The 22,389-nt window shown below is 39.3% G+C and overlaps 1 protein-coding gene across 1 annotated transcript in view; it reads right to left on the bottom strand.

The window, feature by feature from the left end:
• CATSPERD (cation channel sperm associated auxiliary subunit delta) overlaps window positions 1-22,389 on the bottom strand; it is a 102,694-nt gene that overhangs the window by 75,413 nt on the left and 4,892 nt on the right. The window contains 5 exon segments of the mRNA XM_043990711.1: window positions 3,132-3,282; window positions 6,434-6,520; window positions 9,572-9,685; window positions 12,421-12,488; window positions 18,783-18,897. Coding sequence (XP_043846646.1) covers window positions 3,132-3,282; window positions 6,434-6,520; window positions 9,572-9,685; window positions 12,421-12,488; window positions 18,783-18,897 — 535 coding nt within the window.

Genomic DNA, 22,389 nt, shown 5'->3' with positions numbered 1-22,389 from the left:
TTTTCTGAAATTCACTTGCTCATCATTTCTTATAGCACAATAGTATTCCATTACATTCATATACCACAACTTGTTCAGTCATTACCCAACCAATGGGAATTCCTTCAATTTCTAGTTCTTTGCCACCACAAAAAAGACCCGTTATAAACATTTTTGTATACATGGGTCCTTTTCCTTTTTTTATAATCTCTTTGGGATATAGACCTAATAGTGGTATTGCTGGATCAAAGGGTATGCACATTTTTAAGGCCTTTTGGGCGTGGTTCCAAATTGCTCTCCAGAATGGTTGGATCAGTTCACAGCTCCACCAACAGTACATTAGTGTTCCAATTTTCCCACATCTTCTCCAACATTTATCATTTTCCTTTTTTGTCATATTAGCCAATCAGATAGGTGTGAGGTGGTGCCTCAGAGTTGTTTTGATTTGCATTTCTCTAATCAATAGTGATTTAGATAGGGGCAGCTAGGTGGCGCAGTGGATAAAGCACCGGCCCTGGATTCAGGAGGACCTGACACTAGCTGTGTGACCTTGGGCAAGTCACTTAACCCTCATTGCCCTGCGCCCCCCCCCCCCATAGTGATTTAGAGTATTTTTTTCCATATGACTTTGGATAGCTTTAATTTCTTCATCTGAAAACTGCCTGTTCATATCCTTTGACCATTTCTCAATTGGGGAATGCCTTGTATTCTTATAAATTTGACTCAGTTCTCTATATATTTGAGAAATGAAGCCTTTATCAGAAATACTGGCTATAACATTTATTTCCCACTTTCCTTCTAATCTTGATTGCATTGGTTTTGTTTGTGCAAAACACAAGTTATTATGAGACCCATGGTCATTCAAAAAAGATCAATCTGCCCATCCTCCCAGGGAACATAAGATGATGCCTTAGAAGAAAGATGAACTAGGTCTAGAATTAGAGGAAGAGACTGGGATGGATCAAATTTGAGAAACTTCTTTGTGTTTTCAGTGATCCCAGGCTTGCTTACTGCCTCAAAGACTAAATGACTTGTCCAAGATCATGTAGATAAATGTGTGTGAGGCCACATTTGAACCTAGGTCTTTCTGAGTTCAGGCCCAGAGCTCTATCCATAGTCTAATCTAGCTACATACCAGGTACCAGGTGCTTTATTAAACATTAGGGATTCGTTGAAATCTGAGCAGAATAAATTACAGGCTTATGGAAAAGATCAGGAATTTACTTTTAGAACCTTGAACTAGAAACAATGTGCAACCTGAACACACAGCCACATTTCCATCTTTTGGTGGGGGGGGGCAGGGCAATGAGGGTTAAGTGACTTGCCCAGGGTCACACAGCTAGTGTCAAGTGTCTGAGGCCAGATTTGAACTTAGGTCCTCCTGAATCCAGGGCCAGTGCTTTATCCACTGTGCCACCTAGTTTCTCCCCCCTCCCCCCACATTTCCATCTTTAAGAGAATTCAGAGCTGGAAGAGACACTTTGGCTGTTTAATCCAAACCCTCCTCTCCCAAAAAACCTCTACAACATACTTGTCAAATGACTATCCTGCCTCTAGGTGAAGACCTCAAATTACATGGAAGTCTATTACCTTCTGAGGCAGTCCTTCCCACTTTTGGTTAGTGCTACTTCTTTTTTGGGGGGGAAGGGGATTGGTAAGCATTTCTTTAATTATATGTTCTAGGATTTTGTCAAGAATCAAAGCCAAGTTCACTGGCCTATAGTTTATAGACTCTATCTTCTTTGGTACTGTATCTCCTTTTTCATTCATAAGCAAAACTCTAGGAGTTGTCTATACTTTGCCTCCATTTGATCACCTTTCATTAATTTCTCAACCCCTTGCAATCTAGCTTCTAACCCCACCACTTAACTGAAACTGCTCTCTTCAAGTTTACCAGGCTGCTCTTAACTGCTTAATCTAGCAGAGAAAAGTCTCATTCTTTAGCACACCCTCTGGGATACTTACCCAACTTGAATTTGCACTGATTGGTTGCATGAGGTAGCAACCCAAAGGGTTGTTCCGAGAAGGATCTAGGGGTTTTAGTGAACCACAATCTCAGTAGGTATTAGCAGGGTAATGTGGCAGCCAAAAATAAAACAAAACTGAACCCTAATACTATCTTGGATCACATTCTCCGGAATGGGGAGCTAACAGAATCACTGTACTGTGCCCTTGTCAGATCTCACTTGGAGCACTGCGTTTGGTCCTGGGTACCAGAGTTGTAGAAGGACATTGAGAAGCTGTAGAGTACCCAGAGTAGGGCTGCCAGTCCAGGACATATAAGGATCAATTGGAGAAATTGGGCATGCTTATGCTGGAGAAGAAAAAATTCAAGAGGGACATGGTTCTGTTCCAGTGCTGCTGTGTTTAGCCCTTAGAGGGCAGAAATCAGTCAGTCAGCAGTGATGATTAACCACTGTGCTAAGCACCGGGGACACAAAAAAAGGCACCAGACATTCTCCTCAAAACCTTGAGGAGCTCACCTCTGAGCAAAGAGGCAGACTTCCTCAGGAGAAACTACTCAGATGAGAGCTCTCCCCAAGGAGAATAGGATGCCTCACTGTATGGCCAGAGGGAATTCTTCAAGCACTGGGGGTTTGGCCATCTGTCTGGTACCTGAGAGTGTGGATTACTTTGGAATAAATACAACTGGATGAGGTGGCTGCCCCAATTCACATCCTGTGACTCTAGGGTGTTCAGTGGGTTACATAACAAACAGGAGGTCAGAGACAGAGCCCCAAGGGCTAATTAAGTAATAGGGTCAGATACCTGGTTAAGGTACCATCACTAGAGACACTTGTACTTTTATTTCCCCACTGCCTAGAACAGTGCCTTGAACATTGGAAGCATTGACTAAATGCTTGTTCACCTGAAGTGCATTTCTTTGACGCACTAAAGTCATTTCTTCATTAGCAACTGAAATATATCCAACATAAAGGAAATTGTTAAACCATTCCAGATAATTTGGTTTAGGAAGATACTGATTCTCTTAGCTTGTGCCATCACCTACCAAATCAAGTCATCGAGTCAGTTGAGGGGGAAAAAAATGTGCCTTTTAATCTCATTAATTTTTTTTCCTAGAAAAAATAGTTCATAAGTCATTAGTAACCACAAAGAACCTATAATTTTCAATTACTGTTATGATAGCTCACCACTGTTATGTGAGAACAACAGGTGTTCTTTATCCCACATAATCAAAAAACCTTTTAAACCTGGAAGATTCATGATTTTAACAGCTCCTGATATGTGAAAAGGCATTCCCCAGCTTTCATTTAGTGGGGGTTCTGTATAAACAAACCTTACCTAAAAGAAAAAAACACACAGAATCTTAGTTGTTTTTAGAAAATTCATCAAATTTGGATGACATTAATTAGAGTCAACACAACCTGGAATAATATGGTAGACTCATCCCCACTCATTTACCTGTGAGAAAGCAATTAACCCAAACAGGCTCTCCTCAGGAATTCTCCAGTTTTCTAAGGCAGCCTGATGTGACTAAGCAGTAGAAATAAAAGGAGAGGGAGAGATGTCTAAAGCCAAAAATTTCCTTGAGGCCTTTATGGTTGTGAACCCAAAACCTGAGATGACATGGAGTGAGAGAGGAGGGTTCTCCTGGGTTCATTCATCCCCTCCCCTATTCATTGCTACACATAGAGTGCCCCTACTCCAATAATCCTGTTCCAAGTATGCTGTAAATACCTCCTGATGGTGTAGAGACCTATTGCAAGTCAAGATACCTGGATTCAAGTTTTGGCTTTCCCACCAACTCACTGTGACTTTGAGCAAATCACTTTCCGTTTCCTCATCTGTCAGCTGTGAGCATTGGACTAGAAGGTACCTTAGGTACATTTCCATTCTGACCTTGTATTCCGCCTGAAGCAAACAACAGTTCTTTTGATGTAACAGTTAAAGGGATACTTATAGTACTCAGATGGGAGAATTTAGAAACTAGTTAGTAGACAAATAGGATAAACCCTTGGCCAATGCATGTAGGACACAGCTACTATACTGTTGGCACTCGCTTTTGCTTGAATGAATCTATGAAGCACTTCTTTTTTTTTTTTTTTGGTGAGGCAGTTGGGGTTAAGTGACTTGCCCAGGGTCACACAGCTAGTCAGTGTTAAGTGTCTGAGGCCGGATTTGAACTCAGGTCCTCCTGAATCCAGAGCCAGTGCTCTATCCACTGTGCCACCTAGCTGCCCCTGAAGCACTTCTTGAGCATTTATAATATGCTATCTCAATTCTGATCTTCTCTGCTAACCAAGAAATCCTCTAATTTTCATTTATTTTTTCAAATAGACTTCCCTCACAGGAGATTTCCCATGATACACAGTAGTCTCTGTCCTGGTCATAGACTCTACATTTGTTCAACAATGCTTGAAAAGCCATAACCTCCACCTCCTCCTCACCGGTAGCCTAGGCTCTATTCTTGGATTCATTGGCTGTCATTGGTTAGCTTTAGCCATATCTTGGGATACAAGTGAGGGGCCCCTACACTACCTTTTAGCCACATACTATGCAACTATGTGATACCAAGTAGTCCCACTTGAATTTAGGGAATGTGGACCAGTTTTTCTCAGTGCTTGACCACCTCTCAATAAGGCCATGATTGAAGTTCTAGACCAGTAGAGATAGGGAAATATATCTTAGGAGTGTGGTAATAGCAGCATCTCTCTGGTCTCTTTCTAGAAACCCATAACTACAATAGAAACATATCTAATATTTACTTTTAAAAACCCAGACCTTCCTACTCCTGATCCAGATGTGAGACTTGGAATGACACCCCTTGCTGGAGAGATATTGCAGGGAAGCTCTGCCATGAGGAGAAAGCATGTGATAAAGAAACCATGTGACTTTATCATCTGGAAATTGCCGGTGTCTGGGACTTACATCTATAGAACCGCCTGTTAGTTGTGTCAATCAGTGTTACTAGCCAATTAGCTAGGAGCTGTGTGTGTGTGTGTGTGTGTGTGTGTGTGTGTATGTGTGTGTGTGTGTGTATGTGTGGATGGCCCTGTTTCCTGTTTCACAAGAGGCTTTGGGAAGAAACCCCTGAAGAGGGGTCTCTTTTGGGTTGGAGATTTTGGCTTGGGAACAGGGGAAGGAGATTAGGGAGAGAGCAGGCAGATCTAATTTTTTATCCATGTGTTTCTCTTTACTAACCCCTAATATATTTTAATAAATACTTAAAAGTCTAAACTCATGCTAAAGCTTCTAATTTAAGGTGATTGCTCATTAGATTTTAGTAGATTTTAGACAGCATAGCTAGAATTTTAGACCCTTACATAGATAAATGGCCAATTAAAATATACAAAAGTATAGGGCTTTGTGAACTGTAGTCCACACTTGGTACAACAAATTTCTTTGAAATCCATAAAGAACTACACCCAGGCTCACAGCCTAGGTGTCATCCTCCATTCTTCACACTCTCTAACTAGCTATATGCAATCTGTTGCCAAGGCCCATTGATTTCACTCTTGCAATTTCCCTCCAATATGCCCCTCTCTCTCCTCTGACATTGGTACCGTCCCAGGGAGGGCCTTCATCATCTCAGGCCAGGGCCCATGCAATAGCTCCTGGTAGGTCTGCCTATCATCTACTCAGGCATCAGAGTGGTTTCCCTAAAGCACAGGTCAGACCAAATTACCCCCATGCAATAAACTCCACTGTCTCCTCATCCCCCTCCAGATCAAATCCTCTGTTTGTCATTTGAAGTCCTCCGTAACCTGGCCCCATGCTACCTTCCCAATACCCCCCACCATCACCCTTCAGCAACACCAGCCTCTTTGCTGTTCCTCACACAAGATTCTCTATCTTCCAACTGCACGTTTTCCACTGGCTGGCTGCCCCCCAAGTATGCAATGCTCTCCTTCCTCTCCTTCCCTCTTGGCATTCTTGGCTTCCCTCAAGTCCCAGTTACAATTCCACCTTCTCTTAGGAAGCCCCTTCCTTATCTCCCTTAATGCTAGTGCCCAGAGTTGTTTGCATATTGTCTCCCTGTGAGCTCCTGGAGGAGGAGGAGGAACTGCCTTTTACTTTCTTCATTCATGGCCCCTGTGAGCCCTTTGCATTTTCTTTGGGGCCAAATAAAGGCTATTCTACACACTCAATTCCCATTATTCCCTTGAGAGCATGGATGGGATCTCAGCCCCTCTTTATTTACATCCTTGGAGGCCTAGATCCAAGCTATATTTGAAGATTTTCAGGGTAGAGGCAGAATGAGTCAAAGAAGGAGTGATCTTTTAGGGCTGCCCTTAAGATTGGACCCCGCCCATGTGATCCTAGAATCTGGGAGCACGTGGCCACAGGTTATACTGGCATACTAAATCTGGCCAAAACAAGTTCCAACCTTCAAAAGTTAACATGAAACAACTGTAAAGAGGCAAAATTATGAATAATTTGTTCTGCCTCCAGTTTTATTCAAACGAATCTTTCCAACCAAAGAGAAACTTACCCGATGATTATCACCCTCCAAGAGCACTGCAAACTTGGATATGGAATGAAAGAAAAAGATTCCTCGGAAAATTCCATTATAGTTTTTCTAAATGAAAAATTAAAGAATAAAGTAAATGACTGAAAAGTATTAGCATAAGGGCCTAAGCATGAATCATATGCACTAACATTTACAATTTAACTTCAGATTTCCCAGTCTGTTAAAATGAAGTAAAATTTCATCTTGATACTCCATTTTGTATAAAAACACAAAATATGGCAACTAAAACAGCCGGACACATAGAAGGAAGGGAACAGAATGCCTCCAGCAAAAGAATTGCCAAAGGGGAAAGGAATACATAAAACTATTTGTAAAGCAGTGAAGAATTTTGGTCTTGACTGGGAAGGCCTTCAGGCATCCTACTAAAACTAAAAAAGGGGGTGGGAGTGATAAGAAAAAGACTGCCATTGTCTTTTTTTTTTTTTTTTGGTGAGGCAATTGGGGTTAAGTGACTTGCCCAGAGTCACACAGCTAGTAAGTGTTAAGTGTCTGAGGTCAGATTTAAACTCAGGTCCTCCTGAATCCAGGGCTGGTGCTCTATCCACTGCTCCACCTAGCTGCCTCAGCCATCGTCTTTTGAAAGAGTGAAAAGGAAACCCAGAACTCCAAACCCTTCAGTGCATATGGCCCTGGAAAAGAAAGATATCTTGAAAGTATTAGCTAGACATAAAAACATTTTTTTTAAATTAGAAAGATCAGTTTGGGTATAGTATCAATGGACTAAGTTGATCAAGAAAAGAGATATTGATATTCAGCATCTATTCAAGACTTACAGGGGACTGAAGCAGATATAAAAGAACAAGGGATATTGCTGTGCTGTAAGAAATGACAAAAGGGACTGAGAGAACCTGAGAAAACTTATAGAAACCTATGCTGTATGAAGTGAGCTGACCAAGAAAACAATGATCACAATATTGTAAAGGAAAATAAACTTGATGGATAAAGCAATTATCAAGTACAGTCCAGAGCAAGGGATAACAGGTGGTTAGCCAGAGTGATCAACTTACAATGTAGGGAGAAATAAAGGAAATCTTCTACTGTGTTGGGTGAATTTTCAGGGGGACACAGGTCCCACAGGGTGGGCAGTCATAGATAGGTTGTGATATATACATTATTGAAGGGGATTTCTGAATCTCTAAAATCCATTTGAGGATCTGAGAATAAGAAATTGCAAAAGGGATAGATTCTGAGACTCATAGGAGGACGTATATGAACTGATGCAGCATAAAATTTTCCAAGCTAGAGGCACAATTTATTGACTATCTACATTGTAAAGAAAGATACCTAGAAAGATTTAGGAACTATGGTCAATGAAATGGTCAATTTTTATTCTGGATCATTAATTATAACTCATGATTCTCCCCTTGCAGCACAGAGATGATAGACTAGTGGTACAGAATCATGCCTGCATTTATTTTCAGACACAATCTGGGGATTTGGTTTTTGTGATTATTCTTACTGGTTGCAATGGAGAACTTTTGTTTTTCTTGTTTTGGGCAGAGACTTGGGAATGGGTGCATACTGAGAGTGATGCTAAAAAGAAAGGAAGAAAAAGCTCCAATAAACCATTAAAAGCAAACAGAAGAAGGCAATACAAACAGAACAGTGTTGAAACAGAGGCCATCTAGTCTAATCTTCTTATTTTACACTTGGGAAAAATGAATCCCAGGGAAGCTAAGTGAGTTGTCTAAAGCTCACAAGGATATCTTGGAGGTAGGTCATGAATCCAGATTTCCTAACCATAGAGTTAATAGTGAATAGTTTAAACCGAGTCATTTAGTCTCCCGGAGTGGGAAAGACATATTTTTTTTACCCATTAATGGCTCACTTTCCCTGTCATTTAACATAGACATGCAGGTAACTAGGTCTTGAACTGACTATTCCACAAGGGAAGGGGAGGGTTAAGAGTTTGAGCCTTAGCAAAACATTTGGTAGTAGTCATTCACTGCCTTGGGTAAGATTGAGAATGATTCCAGATGTGAAATAGCAGGGCAACATGGAAGGAGATTTTTTTTTTTAAAGGCTCATGCTCCATGAGACACAGAGTGGAAAAGAAACATTTAAGACAAAGATGGCTTGAGGCTTTGTGGTGTATGTCCTAGGACTTTGGACTGAGGGCAGTAGGCTGGTCTCAAAGCAAATCTTTGTTTTATGGAATAAAAGTATTCAGACCAAACTTGTTGGATGACTACCCATTAAGAGCTGAGGATACTCCGGAAAAGGTTTCCTCTTTCCAACTTAAAAACTTCCCATCCATGTATAATCATCACCAGGCATTTTTAATATAATTTGTTTTCCTACATTTCATTAAATTGTGTTTTATCTTGATTTTGACTTTTTCCTTATATAAAATCTATGATTGACTCTGAGAGCTGTGTATGGTACATTTGTGCCTTGCTGAAATAGAAAGGACTAATGGGAATTTAACCAGCTAGGAAGTCTCCTGGGAGACTGATGAGCTATTATGAATGTATTAATAATTCATACATTTATTTGGATAACCCTCCCATCTGGCTGAATTTAGGGCTCTTCATCATTCATCACTTTTGGCTACCTCTCTTCTGACTTGCTCAGGGTCACAAAGCTCGAATGTGTCAAAGGCCACATTTGAACTTGAGTCTTCCTGACTCCAGGCCCTCATACTCTAGCCACTGCACCACCTAGCTGCCTCAGAGAGTAACAGATGTTAGACAGTATGGTCCATGGAGCTGGACGTACCTACTCTGTCTGGCCCCTTTCCATGGGCCATGTGCTCTATTTTTGTGAAAGGATGTACAATCTGCTGTTTGGACATGGCCAATGCAGGAATTTGTTTTGCTTAGCCAGGCATATTTGTTACAAAAGTTTTTCCCCCTTCCCTCTAGTGGGTGGGAGAGGTAACAGGAAGAGAAAACAGATTTTTGTTTACTGAAAATAAGAAAATTATTTATTAGTGCACAAGTCCTATTTTCCCAATTAAGCTCTAAGCTCCTTATGGTAAGAGACTTAAAAAAAAATGTGAATACCCAGTTCCTAATACAGTGCCCCTTTTACACAGTAAAAAAGTAATCAATGTTTGTGCAATAAAACTAAGTTGAATTTTCACCCAATTTAACATACCAGTTGTGGTAAGAGGAATTCTTTGAATTCATATCCTAGACTCTTTGACATATATATGATGGTTTCAGATGTAGGCACTCCAGTGGTGTATACTAAAACAAGACTACTTACAGACTGAAAAAGACAAATTATTTGAAGGAAAAGAAGATGTGATTGTATGATATTACCATCAGGCCATTCAGTTGTTTTACTTATCTATGTATTTCTTCCAGGGCCCAACACTGTCTTTTCATTCTTCACCCTGCTGCCCAAAGCATATTCTGATGTCACTAATCATGTCACCCCTCTACCCAGAAGGCTTCCCAGGTTCCCCCTTGTCTACTGGGTAATTTATAAACTTGTGATTTGGGTATTGAAAGCCTTTCATGATCAATCTCAAAGCATAGGCCTGACCATGTTGTCCTCCCTACTCATTGGCCTCCCTATTCAGGCCTATCCATGGGTGCCCTATCGCCACCAAGAGCAAATAGAAAATCCTGTTCAAAGCCCTTCCTAACCTGGCCCTCCCCCAGCTTTCCAATCTTCTTACACCTTCTATCCATCTCTCCCTCTCCCACTGTCACCTATTCTTATTTTCCCTGTTTAGAATTTTATTTTCCAAATTACATGTAAAAACAAATTTTGACATCAACTTTTTAAAACTTTGTGTTCCAATTTCTCTTCCTCCATCCCTTCCCACCCCCCCACCCAAAACTCAAGCAATATAAGTTATCCATGAGTAGTCATGTAAAACATCTCCACATTAGCTAGTTTGTGAGAGAAAACAGATAAAAACAAAACTTCAGATTAAGGAATTGTCAAAAAAAATGTGTTTCAATCTGTTTTCGGATAACATCAATTCTTTCTTTGTAGATGGATTGCAATTTTAATTTAATTTAATTTTTTTTAAAATTTTTTTTTTTGTGGGGCAATGGGGGTTAAGTGACTTGCCCAGGGTCACACAGCCAGTAAGTGTCAAGTGTCTGAGGCCGGATTTGAACTCAGGAACTCCTGAATTCAGGGCCAGTGCTTTATCCACTGCACCACCTAGCCTCCCCTGGATTGCAATTTTCATAAGTCCTTCAGTTATATTGGATCATTGCCTTGCTGAGAATAACCACATGCTTCCCAGCAGATCATCTCATTTCACTCTGCTTCAGTTCATGTAGGTCTTTCCAGGTTTTTCTGATAGCATCCTGTTCATCATAACTTTTGTATAGTACCTTAAACTCGACAAAGAATTTTCTTCACAGCAGAGTAGGTGCCATATGTTTTGCCATTATAGTCAAGCCACCTACTCTTCAATTCAGTGATATTGACTTCCATTCTATGCCTTTTCACTGGCTGCCCCCATCCCTGAATTCTCTCCCTCTTCATCTATACATCCTAATTTCCCTGGCTTCCTTGAAATCCCAGCTAAAGTTCCAACTTCTATGAAATTCTTTCATGATTCCCCCTTGCTTCTAGTGCCTTTTCTCTATTGATTTCCTCTCATTTATCCGCACCTATTTTGTGCCAGAAACAGTACTATGTACTAGTGACTAGTCAATCAAAGATAGTCCTGCCCACAAGAGGCTTACTTTCTATTGAGGTATAAAACATGTACACAGATAAGTGAATACAAAATAATTTGAGGAGGGAAGGAACACTAAAAGGTGAGGTTGGAAATTTCATGAAAACTGAAATTTGAAGAGAATTCTGAAGCAGTGAGGAAGGAGGGCCCTTGAGGTAGAAAAGTGGGAGATAGATGGAAATGGTCAGGGAGAGGGGGTGGAAACAAGAACAAGCTTCTATTATGTGCTAGCCATTGTGCTAAGTACTTTAGCAATACTATCTCTTTTGATTCTTACAATAACCCTGCTGTTATTAATCCCCATTTTATAGTTAAGGAAACTGAGGTAAGTGACTTGCCCAGGGTCACACAAAGTTGTTCATTATTGAGGCTGGATTTGAACTCAGGTTGTCCTGACTGCAGGTCCCTCAATCTATCCATGGAGCCACCTATCTGTGTGGGGAACAGCAGCAGCAAATAAGCTACCTTGACTGAACAAAGAATGCATGTAAGAGTAATGTTAACTCCAGCCAAAAAGGTCAAGTTGAATCTAGATTGTAGAGAGTTTTGGATGGCAGCCTGGAGAGTCTGTATTTTATTTTACCAGAGGGACCGCTTTATTGGGAGGCACTGAAGATTTTTGAGCAAGAGGGTAATAGGGTCCAATATGTGGAAGGTTATTTTGTCAGTTAGGCAAAGGATAGAGTAGAGAGGGGAAAGAACTGCAAGCTAGTTAGGGTCATAATTCGGGTAATATAAAAGGGTTTAAACGAGAGTGATGGCCATGGATGTGAGTGAAGAGCAGGGGCCCACTGGAAGCAATGGGAAGGAACAGGAGGCAGGCAAGATAGTGAAAGTCCCTGCCTTTCTTCAAGGTCCACTCTCTTCCCCATCACCAGGGGGAGACACTGCATCACAGAATCTCAGGACTGGAAGGAACCTCGTAGGAATTCTCTTCTCAAATATCACTAAGCAGTGGTTCACATTTGACCTCTTGTTTTCCTCAAATTCCCTACAGTGCTTTGTGTTCCCTCTTTCCTCAAACTTCTAGCACTTTGTCTAGATGTTTCCTTCACTCTTAGTGAATTCTCCCGAGTCTTACAGGGATCTCTTCAAACATTTCCCCTCCTAATCCACTGTAATATTCTTAAAAACAGAGTCTTTGTCCTCTCTATCCTTGCTCTATCCCAGCATCCTGAACAAAAGAGATATTTCATAATTATTTGCTGAATGCATAACCTAATGGATGGTCTGTGACTAGATAATTTAGTTGGTTAGTCTCATACAAAGAAATGAAGAATTAAGGCATTGTACTTACTGTACAAGAGTAATCTTTACTATAGCAACAGTACTCGGCATAAATATCTGTAAGGTACTCTTCTGTCACTGAAAGGGAAATATGACATAAAGCATAAGGATAAGGCCCTAGAATTTAAAAAAAGATATAAATAGAACACAAACATATTTCTTATATTGATAATCATCATACCAATGACCTCGTTAACCTAGAGGCCAAGTCAAAACAAATATATGTATAATTATAGGGAAAGTGGTTTCTGCTAGGCTCCATTGACTTAGATTTGAATGTTATAGCCCTGAACAATCCCTTTGTAATCCTTGGTAGGTCTGCTAGTTTAATAATAATATCGTATAATTAGTAAATAATAAAGCATATGGTATAAGAATATAATAATAATATGGTATAATTTAAATTTAATAAAGTATGGATATCATTTTGCATTTCATCCAAAAGCTCTAATTTATAAGTGTTAACCACTTGTTTGTTGGAGATTAACAACTTAGCTGAGGGGAGGAAGATGGTGGTCAATTACATGCAGAGTTCTGGCATACACTGGCTATGCCCCCAAATCAATGGAAAGCAACTTCGACAAGGAGCTATCAAATGAGATTAGATAAAACTCAATCCCTACCCCCAAGGGGCTCACAATAGAGGGATATGACATATAGAAATAACTATAGTCAAAATTATACATGGTAATCACCTAAGATATGTGTATGAAAGCCCCAAGGCAAGGGCTATGCACAGTCTTTAATGTTACTGATAACTGAAAAATGTTGGTGAAATTTTCTTGGGGAAATTGACCTGCACCTCAAAGGATGCTTAGAACAGGCAAGTCAGACAGAAAAGAAACAGGCCCCTATCAGCAATCTTCCTTTCCTTTCTTTTGAGCAAGGATTAATCAATTAATCAACCCCTAAAGGCTTCCTGTGTTCTCTGCCCTGTTGCATTGTTGGAGGACATATTAGAGAAGCACAATAGAAAACATGGTATTTTTCCCCTCAAATAGTCTACATTCTATGCATGGGAAGACAAAATTCTTACAAGTTTCTTGATCTTCCCTAGGTCCCTTAATCTTTCTGGGTCTTGGTTTCTTCATCTCTAAAGTTGTGATGACACTGGCATTCATTCCCTCACAGAATGGCTGTGAGGATTAATATAACATAAATGTGAGCTATTATTACTCACACATTTCTCTCTACCTCATGTGTATGTTATTCCCATTAATAAAACCTGATTTGTTTGTGGAAAAGAGGCTGTCAATCTCCTTTCTTATAGGCCTGGGAGAAATAACTAAAAAAGGCAGTTTGGAGGGGAGGAAACTTTGGACCTAGAGGTCCCTCATTATTTTCTGAACCCCAATATTACGGAGAGCCACCCAATTAACTCTCCCCATATTAAATTTAGCCCCTACACTCAAAATACTTGTCTTTTCACCCATTCCCTTATTCCTTCTGTTTCATAGGAAAATTTTCTTTCTTCTCAAGGCTTCTCCCATTTCTTGATCCATTATATGGTAATTCTAGAATCTTGAGTCTCTCCAACAAAGCTATTTGGTTAATAAGAGGTCATAGGCAACATTGGAGAGAGGGAAATTTCAGTTGAATGATGAAGTTGGAAGCCAGACTTCAGAGAGCTAAAGAAAAGGAAGGGGAGGTGCCAACTGTAGATGCACTTCTCAAAGAGTTTAGGCATTAAATGGAGGAGAAATATAAGAAGATACCTAGCAAAGATCAAGTGAGGGTTTTTTGAGGATGAGGGAGAAGTGGATGTGTTTATAGGTAGGAGGGAAGCAGCCAGTAGGCATAGAGTGTGTGAAGATAAGTGAGAGAGTGGGGATGGTCAAGGGGGAAATTTGCCAGAAGAGACAAGATGGAAAGGGATCGCTTGTGCATGTAGAGAGGTTGGCCTTGACAAGAAGAGGCTCCTTTTCATTTGAGACAGTAGTGAAGGAGACAGCAGAAAAAGGATTCTGTCTGATGTAAGATGAGAAGATAAAATGAATGGCCTTCATATTTTTCAGTAAAATATGAGGCAACATTTTTGGAGGGAGGCTGGAGGGAGGGGGAGCAATGGGAGGTTTAAATAGGAATGAAAAGTTTTGGAAAAGCTGCAATGGCAAGTGGGATGGTGGATTGATTAGGGAGGTATAAAAAGATTTCCTTGCTGCAGTAAGGGACTTTTGTGTTTTTCTCCAGCTTCATTCAGCATTGTAAAGAATTAATTGTTATTTGAGGTTTTTTATGCCTCGGCGAGCACTGGCCTGGGGCTCCGGAAACCGAGCAGTGCTCCACCCACTGGTTGTAGCGGTTGCCAGGGCTCTGGCACCTCATGTCATCACCACTCGCTGACGCCTACATGGGCCTGGCAAAATTATAATGATTGGAAGCCTAGCGAGGGCAGTCATGTGATTGTCCAAGCGGCCATCCCATTGGCTGGGACTGTGTGGGGTGTTTCTAGGTTTGGGGGAGGAGAATTGGGCATTTGAGGTGGAAGCTGGAGAGCGACAGGCGTTCTGCTGTGTATTTTCAGCTGATTTCTGGGCGGTGGTATTTTTCAGGTATTATAATTTCCCTTTCCCCATTTTTATTTCCTTTCCCTTGATCCTACTGATCCTGTTTGTTTTTTTTTTAAAGTTCGTTCTTATTAAAATAAATCTTGTTCTGTTTTGAGGGAGGCTGCCGGTTTCCTTTCTTGCCCCAATATTGCAGTGAGCCGTTTAGCTAGCACTCCCCAATTAAAAATTGGTCCCCACAGTTTCAATCAGTTGACTCAAAGACAGGGGATGGAGGGAGTAATCCAAGGCTGAGGCTTGGGAAAACGAGATTGATGATAGGATAGGGGGAAAAGTGGCTCAAAAGAACAGCATAGTATTGAGTTGAAATGGTTGATCAAGGAGTCAAGATGGGTAAGCAGGCAACAAGCATTTATTAAGAACTTACTATATGCCAGACACTGTGCTAAGTGCTGCAGATGGAAACAGGAGCAAAAAGAAAGGTAATTCCTTCCCTCAAGGATTTTATATTCTAATTTCTTCTTGACTGCTCTTCAGCCATTGACATCAATCACCCTCTTCTTGATAATTTCTCCTCCATAGGTTTTTCTGACATTACTTTCTCCTGGTTCGGTTACCTGTCTTAACCACCCTTTCTCCATCCCCTTTGCTGGATCTTCATCCAGATTATGCTCACTAACCATGGGTATCCCCCTAAGCTTGGTCGGGACCCTCTTCTCTTTTTCCTCTATACTATTTCTTTCTTTTTCTTTCCTGAGGGCAATGAAGGTTAAGTGACTTACCCAGGGTCACATAGGTAGTAAGTGTCAAGTATCTGAAGTCACATTTGAACTCAGGTCCTTCTGAATACAGGGCCAGTGCTTTATCCACTGTGCCACTTAGCTGCTGTCTCCTCTATACTATTTCACTTAGTAAGCTTCGGTGCCCGTGAATTCAATTATCACTTCCATGCAGATGATTCTCAATTCTGCTTATTCAGCACTAACTTGATGAACCTCTAGCCTCTCATCTCCAAATGCCTGATATCTTCAACTAGATGTCTCATAAGCACCTTAAACTCAAAATGTCACAAAACTGAACTAATCATCATTTCCTCCAAGTTCTCCTCTCTTCCTAACTTCCTATTTCTGTTGAAGGCACCACCATATTCCAGTCCCCTAGGTTCACAAACTGGATGTCATCCCTGACTCCTCATTCTCTCACCTATCATAATCAATTTGCTGCCAGTGACAGTTGAGTTTGCCTTCACAATATTTCTTATTGTTAATATTATATTAAGTCCTTATATTATATATTAAGACTTAAGTCCCTTTTCTCTCCTCTTTTAATGGTCTTTTTTTTTACTCTAGCATTTTCTAAGATTATTGCTATCCCTGCTCCTTTGAGTATGCTAAAGATTAATAAATTTTGTCACAGCACCTCATTTTTGTCTATATGAATTTCTATGTTTCAAATGTTTCTTCTGTTTCTAACAGATCTTGTCAGTTTCCATTTAAAACTTCTTAAAACATGTTATCCATGTTTTTTGTTTGGTCATGATTTTTAGGAGATTTGATCATTCTTAAATTAGTTCTTATTTTCTAGGTTAGTTGTGACTCATAATTTTTCAATGAAGATCACTGGAATAATCCATATAGAACAAAGAAATGGATGAAAAAATGGCTGTTATTCAGAATATGACATGTAATTGGATGGACAACCCATCAAGTTAGTTTATATGCAAGTGCTGCAGACAGACAATGAGTTGGGTGTGGAATTGAAGATGATGGTAAGCATCTGAAAATTTAAACACTGCTTTTAATAATCTCAAGGAGATTCCTTGCGGAAAGACCTATATTTTCATCATCATATCCTTCTAAGTAATGTGTGCTATATAGCTGCAAATCTTAGGGCATCATAGCCTCCAAAAATTAAAGATGTAGGTAATCCCAAGTGGTGTAATGGAGAGATCCTGATTGGTACAAGCAGGCTATAGCATATTTCTTTTTTTTTTTTTGGTGGGGCAATGGGGGTTAAGTGACTTGCCCAAGGTCACACAGCTAGTAAGTGTCAAGTGTCTGAGGCTGGATTTGAACTCAGGTACTCCTGAATCCAGGGCCAGTGCTTTAACCACTGCGCCATCTAGCTTTCCCTAGCATATTTCTAATAATAATCTACACTTAAGTGGTATAAGTATTTTTTCACTTTATTTTTCTTTACTTTTTTGTAACATGGTTGATGAGAAGATTAAATTGAATATGTGTTATTTTTATCGATCCTATTTACAATAATTGTTTTTGTTCCATAATGTACCTAAGTTGTAGTTCTTTGTCTCTAAAATTAGTGTAGACTTTTAGATGATCTGTAATGAGTTGTTTAAAAATCTAGTTCTGTTAATCACTGTTCTATTCTTCCCTCAAGGAAATCTGCTATCCTTGAGGAATATGAATGGATACCAGGGAGTTTGTTCTAGTATCTTTATGCCACCAAGCTATCCTTCAAAGATATCTGATTTGCTATCTAAGAAATCTGGCCCAATATCTTTAACCTTACAGATGGAGTAAAAATGAGCATTTCTTAGTCACAAGAGGGAAGGAAGGAGTTATTGCTGGACCCTCATTTTCAGCTTCCAACCAATGATGTTGTCTATAATCCTAGGAAGTCACCTACCTGTTCTGTTCTTTGCTCTAATCTTATAAAAATGAGTTAAGTCTTTATCTTGGGATCTTTGGCTAAACTGAGGCAAGCCACTGACCCATTCTATTGGCAGGGAGCACTCCTGTTAATAAAATGTTATCTTGCTAGAAGAGAATGTATCTCAGTCTACCTTTGTTGAATTTTACTTGTGACACTAATATGGAAATATGTTCTGCATGACTTCACATGGATAATGGGTCTCATATTGCTTGCCTTCTTAATGCAGGGGGTGCTGAGAGAGGGAGAGAAATTGGATTTCAGACTTTTAAAAATGTTTAAAATATTTTTTAAGTGACATAAGGATGTCATTGAGTATATGTAGGATCAGGAAAGAAGGCAGACTAGTCATGTGATGAAAGAGATAAAATGGATAGCCCAAGTGCTATCCTGGTACTCACAAGATGTTTTTAAAAATGCCTAGGGGACAAAAGACTAATACATTGGGTAGATTCTCTATGAAGGAACTGTTGTAGTGCACAGATAAAATAAGAAGTTATAGAGAGGTTGCAACCTGCACTGATGGAGTACCAAATCCATAAGATCACAACAGAGCCATTGGTATATTGAATCATACCAATTTAGGGATAGTTCTTTTCTATCTATTACCCCTCACTGTTGATGTATCACTGACCTACCACTACTTGGGGTCCCCCTAACCATCACACTCACTTCTGATCTGACTGTCCAGGGTAGCAATCTTTGTGGAGACAAGTCCTAGAGAATGTGGGGGCTCTAGTCCCTCCCTTATTAGCAACCACAGCTACTAAAGAATCAAAAAAGAAAGTTCTTACCACTGAAGTTTTTAGCCTAATCAGATGATTTAACATCAGAAATGGATATGGTTTTATTAGTGGAAATGACACTAAAAAAGATACCTTGTTCCTTCAATAGAGAGTCATTGAGACTTTACATTGCCCCTGTAGCAGAACCCTCCTATTGTACTGTCTTTCCCTATTAGAATGTGAGTTCCTAGCAGGTACTCAATGGCTTTTACATCTACATCTCTGGTAAATAGACAATTCTGTGCTATAAGAGCTTAATACTTGGTTTTTAATTCATTTTCTGGTTTTACATCCAGAATAATTGTTACTAACAAGAGGAACAAAATAAATTATCTCTACAAAATGAACCTTTCTATAGTTGATTTATGGGTGGTTCAAATGAATGTAAAAAGGTGAAAAACACATACCTAGAATAGTACTCCAATAATTTTCTTCATAATCATAAGCATAGACATTTCCACCTATTACCAACAATATACTTGAAGAAGAATAAATAGCTCCTGTAACAGTTGGATCTTCAATCTAATAAAGATAATTCATATTAGTTATGTAATTATGAAAGCAGTATTTCTAGACACATGTCCATGACTTTTTTTGGCCAATAATATTAGAAAAGAAAATCAGTTCAAATACCAGGTCTAATAATTTTTGTCTATATAACCTTGGAAAAGTCACTTAACTTTATTTAGACCTCAGTTTCCCTTATCTGTAGAATAAGAAAGACTCACTGATCTCTAATGTTTCTTTTAGCTCTATATTCTATAGTCCATGACTGATGACCTAGATTTGGAGTAAAGACAAAAGGCTGCCTCCACCAGGTACCTTGCCGCCTTCTGCCCTGCTGATGATGTTGCTCCACCCTCCAAATTGGGCTTTCAGAGACTCAGGAAGAGCTCCTATCTTGCTCCTTATGTAGCATTCCCATTCTCTCACTCATCTTTAGTCTCTCCTTGCCTACTGGCTGCTTCCCTTCTCCCTACAAACACAGCTATATCTCCTTCATCCCCAAAACAACAACAACAACAAACCTAAATACCACCTCACCCCTATCAGATTGGTTAATATGACAAAAATGGAAAATAATAAATGTTGGAGAAGCTGTGGGAAAATTGGAACACTAATGCATTTTTGGTGGAGCTGTGAATTGATCCAACCATTCTGGAGATCAATTTGGAACTATGCCCAAAGGGCTATAAAACTGTGCATACCCTTTTACCCAGAAATACCACTATTAGGTCTTTATCCCAAAAAGATCATAAAAAAGGGAAAAGGACCCATATGTACATGTAGTGGCAAAGAACTGGAAATTCAGGAGATGCCCATCAATTGGAGAATGGCTAAACAAGTTGTAGTATATGAATGTAATACTATTGTGCTGTAAGAAATCATAAGCAGGTGGATTTCAGAAAAACCTGCAAAGACTTACATAAACTGATGCTGAGTGAAATTAGTAGAACCAGGAGAACATTGCACACAGTATCAACAACATTGTGTGATGATCAACTGTGATAGACTTAATTCTTCTCAGCAATACAATGATCCAAGATAATTTCAAAGGACTCATGATGGAAAATGTTCTCCACATCCAGAAAAAAGAACTGTGGAATCTGAATGCAGATCGAAACATACTGTTTCTATCTTTTTTTTCTTTTTTGAGGTTTTTCTCTTTTGTTCTGATTCTTCTTTCACAACATGACTAATGCAGAAATATGTTTAATGTAATTGTACATATAACCTATATCAGATTGCTTGCTGTCTTGGGGAAGGGGGGAGGGAAGGGAGGGAAGGGAGGGAGGGAGAAAAATATGTAACTAAAAATCTTATAAAAACAAATGTTGGGAACTACCTCTACATGTAACTAGAAAAATAATAAAATAATTTTATGATAAAAAACCCTAAACTCAAACCTTTACTTGATCCATCCATCCCTGCTAATTATCTTCCTATTCTCCTTTCCCTTTTCTGTATAAACTACTAGAGTTTATCTATAATTGATGCCTCAATTTCCTTTTCTCTCACTCCTTTAACTTTCTGCAGTCTGGCTTGCAACCTCACCACTCAACTGAAAATGACCTCTTCAAAATTATCAATGATCCCTTATGGATCCTAATGGCCATTTATCAGTAATGATCCTTTCTCTGCTGGAACATCATATTCCAAGTTCTCCATTGCTTTAGAGTAGCAGCTGTTAAATCACAATCTTGTCTGTGTCACTCTTGTACTTGAATTCTTTCATTCTTGATACTTGCAGTATTTTTTTCTTTGACCAGGAAGCTCTGGATTTTGCCTATGATATTCCTGGGAATTTTTATTTTGGGTTTCTTTCAGGAGTGGCAGATTCTTTCTATTGCTACATTGCTCCCTGGTTCTAAAAGATGTGGGCAGTTTTCTTTTAAAATTTGTTGAAAAGGGGGACAACTAGGTGGCACAGTGGATAGAGCACTGGCTCTGGATTCAGGAGGACCTGAGTTCAAATCCAGTTTCAGACATTTGACACTAGCTGTGTGACCCTGGGCAAGTCACTTAACCCCAATTGCCTCACCAAAAAAACAAAAGAAAAAATTGTTGAAAAAGGATGTCTAGGGGGCAGCTAGGTGGCGCAGTGGATAGAGCACCGGCCCTGGAGTCAGGAGTACCTGAGTTCAAATCCGGCCTCAGACACTTAACACTTACTAGCTGTGTGACCCTGGGCAAGTCACTTAACCCCAATTGCCTCACTAAAAAAAAAAAAAAAAAAAAGGATGTCTAGGCTCTTTTGGGGGGGGGGGGTTGGAGAAGGGAATCATGGCAGTAAGATAGTCCAATGACTCTTAATTTTCTTCCCCTCAATCTTTTTTTGGGGTCTGTTGCTTATTCTATGTGAAGTACTTTAAATTTTCTTCTATTTTTTCAGACTTTTGACTTATTAAAAATAATTTTTGTTGCCTCATGGAGTCATTGGCTATTTGGTCCATTCTGATTTTCAGGCAATTTGTTGCTTAGGGAAGGTTTTATACCTCTCATACCAATCTAAATTCCCTAAGTCTTTGTCCCATAGCTCTCATTTCTTTTCCAATTTCTTTCTTCACATACTCTCATTTCATTTATAAAAACTTTTTAAACTCTTGCTTAATTTCTTCCTGGAATTCTATTTGAGTTTGTACCCAAGCTATGGTTTTCTCTAAGACTTTGCTTATAGATGTCATAGAGTCATTCTCTCCTGTGTTTGTCTTTTTAAATTTTATTTTTAATTTATGAACTAAAACAAGCATTTCTATAAAATAGTAGAAAAAAGATGATTGCACATTAAACTGCAGCTCTATTATGTACAACTTGCTATTCCTTTTAAATGTATAATAAAGTTATCATGTAACTTTTTCCCATTTTCTTCCTCTCCATCTTGCCCTAGAGATAGACACAAATATGTGTATATACACATATACACACATATGTATATATGTATATGTAAAATAATTCTATATGTACTTATATTTATCAGTTCTTTTGCTGGATGCAACTAGTGTCTTACTTCATAGGTCATTTGTAGTTAATTTGTGTATAATAGTCAAAATGACAGTTGCTCAAAGTTGTTTTTAAGACAGTATTGCTGTTATTGTATACAATGTTCTCTTGGTTCTGCTCATTTCACTCTTTCTTATTTCATGCAATCAGGAAAATGTTGACAATTCATCTTCCCTTGTGTATCTAAAGTTTCCAAAAACAGTGTTTCTCTCTTTCTATATGTGTGGAATTAGTTCTGAAGACATTATGGAATCATTCATATGCTCTTTTGAAAAAAAGGAGACAACTGGGTAGTGCAATGGATAGAGTGCTGGGCCTGGATTCAGAAAGATCCAAGTTCAAATCTAGCTTCAGACACTTGCTAACTGTGTGACCCTGAGCACTCTTAACGTTTGTTTTGCCTTGATTTCCTCAACACTAAAATGGACATAATAATAGTACCTACCTCCTAGAGTTGTTATGAAGACCAAATGAAATAATACTTGTAAGGCACTTAGCAAAGTGCCCAACACA

The sequence above is a fragment of the Dromiciops gliroides genome, chromosome 1 (genome assembly GCF_019393635.1).
Source record: "Dromiciops gliroides isolate mDroGli1 chromosome 1, mDroGli1.pri, whole genome shotgun sequence".
NCBI lineage: Eukaryota > Metazoa > Chordata > Mammalia > Microbiotheria > Microbiotheriidae > Dromiciops > Dromiciops gliroides.
The sequence above is the reverse complement of the archived record's forward strand: the minus strand, read 5'-3'. Positions and strand labels throughout refer to the sequence as shown.